This window comes from Gekko japonicus, unplaced genomic scaffold, assembly GCF_001447785.1.
Source record: "Gekko japonicus isolate JY-2015 unplaced genomic scaffold, Gekko_japonicus_V1.1 scaffold1475, whole genome shotgun sequence".
Lineage (NCBI taxonomy): Eukaryota > Metazoa > Chordata > Lepidosauria > Squamata > Gekkonidae > Gekko > Gekko japonicus.
The window spans coordinates 150,946-154,378 of record NW_015166464.1 but is presented as its reverse complement, the minus strand read 5'-3'; the positions used below and the strand labels follow the sequence as shown (position 1 = coordinate 154,378).

Genomic DNA, 3,433 nt, shown 5'->3' with positions numbered 1-3,433 from the left:
ATGGACCCGGGAGTGGTGGAAGAAATTCTGTAATATGCAGAAGGCGCTTCCACTTTCAACTGGAAAGACCTGCCCAAAGTCCCTGTGGGAATATTATTGTATATATCTATGATCTTGCCATGCTCTTCAATTGTGAAGGCTAGAAACTTGGTGTTTTAAAAATTCAGGATAAGGCCAGTATCTCTTGTCTGTCTTTTTCATTTGAAAATGTTCTATTCTGGTACCATTTTCTAAAAACCTTTCTTGAGGTTTTCTTTCCCAAACTGCCTTATACTGAATCAGACCCTTAGGCTCCATCAAAGTCAGTCTTGTCTACCCAGATTAACAGCCGCTCTCCAGGGTCTCAGGTGGAGGAGGTCTTTCACATCACCCTACTCCCAGACCTTTTAACTGGAGATCTCAGAGGTTGAACTTGGGACCTTCTGCTTGCCAAGCAGGTGCTCTACCACTGAGCCACAGCCCCCACAACTCACAATCTCTCCTTGCCAATGGATGGACCATGTTGATTTCAGCTGTGCTGCTGTCCCTAGTGAGCGGGCAGAGTCCTAGTGCAGTAAAACAGTTGGAACATGACAATATTTCCCAGATCTTGCCCCCATAATGCCGCTTAAACATCCTGTTGGCTTCTGACCCAGAATTTAATTCATCTGGTCCCAGTGGTACCTCGCTCCCATTTCCTGAGTTGATTCAGTTAGCGTAGACCCTTTTAAGGCTTGTAGTTAATCCTGAATGTGTTTCTGCTCCTTAACAATCTGTGTTTTTCTCCCCCCGCCCCTCTCCAGGATTCTGAGGAGGAGGAGATCGCGAGCACTCCACCTAGTTCAGCAGAGTCTGCATCGGGCTCAGATTAGCAAAAGAGATGTGCACCCCCCCCCCCCCCCCCCCCCCTCCCTTTCGTAGGTGGTGTGATTGCCGTGTGGCCCCCCTGAGGCTGGCCGGGCGCTTTTGCCCAGGCACGGAGACGGGAGGACTGGCATCCTGGGCAAGTGCCGACCACGCTCCCCAGGCCTGCCCAGGCTGTTCCCTCTTCCTGCAAATGGCCGTCCGGACGGGGGACTCCCTCTGAGGAGAGACGGTGGTTCTGCTGCCCTCGGCGTGCTGCCTCCGGTGGGTGGCCTTGAGGCGGCTGGGGGGCACTCTAGGCAGAGCCCGTTTCACTTTGTGGGTCTGTTTTTTCTAAGAAAAAAAATCTCTTTGCATTTCTGTTTTATTGTGGCTAACGGATTTAATAAAAATAAAATGACTTTGGATGGGATTTATTCTTGTGTGATTCAACATATTGGCTGCACCCATGAGCCTGCGCCTTCCAGCACCAAGCTGCACAGGGAAGAGAGAGCAGCCGGTTTTTCTGCCACAGGGAAAGACCCTTCTCTCTCGCTCCCTCCCCTCCTCCCGGGCAAGGGTGGGTGGGGTGGGGGTTGTTTCCCCCCCCCCCCCCCCCGGGTACTTGTATGGGAGCCCTACCTTCTTCGCTGTGCGAGCGCCCATTAGCAGCAGCGGCACTAATTGTGTGGAAAGAGCTGTTGTGCACTGCTGGGACTCGGCTAATGCAGGCAAGCAGTCAATAGTGACGAGGTCTGGTGGGGCCAGCGCAGGAGGCTCCGGCAGCAGTCATGGCTGCTTTAAGCATGGCTAACATGGACACCTGGGACTCTTGGTTCCTGAGCTTTCCCATAGCAGCCATTGCTACCCTAGAAAGTGTGGGGAGCTTCTTCTGTACTTTGCCTTTGCCGAGCCATGGCAACATTCCTCAAAGGGGAAAGACGTGTGCAACTGGTTTCCTCTTTCCTAGCATCAGAACAGCACCCCAACAGGTCTGTTATGTCTCTGTAGATGCTTGAGAGAATGGTATTGACTTGGGCAGGCCTTGAATGCTGAAAGCTTGTCTTTTGACAGGGACATTTCTGCAGTTGGCTGTCTGGAGAGTCAGTCATTTTATAGATGGAAGGGGCTGAAACGTCTCGTTGGGCCATGGCTCCGGTCGCAGAATTCACCCGCCCCTTGGCAGAGAACGACACAATTGCTTTGCTTCCCCATCAAGTCACAGCTGACTTATGGTGACCCCGCCTCATGGGGATTTCCGGACAAGAGCAAGACAAAGGTCTGTCCTGCCTACCTCTCTCTCGGCATTTTGTCCACTAATAGGGGCCAGACCGACCACACTGGAAAAACCCAAGCAGAGCATGGGTTGCTCTATCCATATCAGGGTGATCCTCCCTGTCTTGTATTCTTGGGAATAAGGGAGACTGGAGAGGGGCCCCCATTGGGTGCTACTAACTTCACACACCCCTGTGTGTAAAGGCCGGAGGATACCAAACCAAGATCCATCACCCATCCTCTACCCCATCCGTCGTCAGCTGATGAGGCTTCATTTTATCATTTTCGCAGTTATTTTTACTTTTGGAAGTGGAATAGCTAGAACTGCGAGTTATACTAATTGTGTACTAACAGGTGGTAATGAAGATGGTATGACACTTGCTGTTTGTATTCATGGAAAGATTGGAAATAACTCTTCATACTTACCTGTTTTATATACGGTAGGTGTATTCATCCAACAATCTTTCCTGATTAGTCCGTTCAAATAATTTAATCTTCAATTTGCATTTGTATATTTCAGACTATTATAATTCACACAGGGAAAACAATAGGTATATAGTTTTTTAAAAAATAAGTGTTCAAAGTGTTCCACATAGTTCCAGTAATTCTTGAAGTAGTCCTATAAGGAAGACCAGTATGCTATCACAATCAGTTCCCTTAATGCATATTGCAACATAAGTTTAGAAAAAGGCATTATCAATCTTGATTTTGAAGGCTGCACACTGTGTAGCTTTTGTGTCTCTCGAGCACCTCGTGTTGCCACAGGGTAGCTCAGCTTATCACACAGCCTGAGCAATATTTGAATTTTGAAAATTTCTTGCATGAGCCAGAACTGAACTCACTGACACCTTTATTTTTTATGTTATATACTTTATTAAAATATAAGACTCTAGATTAACAGATAACAAGCAACAGTAACATAGATATATACAGTTTGATCAGAGATTACAATATGTAAAACCTTATAAATATATGGTGGATATTCTATAGGGAAAATACACTATATTAATAGTACAATTTCAACACTGTTCTATATAATGTATAAAACATATCTTCCTTATATATAAAAGCCGAATGATGGTGGCACTTCTCTAGAACATTCCACACGCTCCGGAATTGGTTGGCGCCCTGGTGTGTCACTCAGAATCTGTCCCTATCTACTGGCTGCATTGCTTGAGTCTCGCCTCCAACATTCTAAACAGTTTGCTGTTCCTCCCCCCCCCATAGCCACAGAGGTTATTTGCATATGCAGCCTCATTGGCCTTTGCCTCAGAACACAGAGGTTGTTTGCATATGCCACTTGATTGGCTTTTGCCTCTAACATTCTAACAGTTTG

General features: G+C 47.2%; 1 protein-coding gene across 1 annotated transcript in view; it reads left to right on the top strand.

The window, feature by feature from the left end:
• The window catches only part of SSRP1 (structure specific recognition protein 1), a 16,883-nt gene extending 15,635 nt beyond the window's left edge, over positions 1-1,248 (top strand). The window contains exon 17 of the mRNA XM_015412085.1: positions 783-1,248. Coding sequence (XP_015267571.1) covers positions 783-851 — 69 coding nt within the window. The 3' untranslated portion in view covers positions 852-1,248. The remainder of the gene's footprint in view (positions 1-782) is intronic.
• Positions 1,249-3,433: the final 2,185 nt, after the last annotated feature.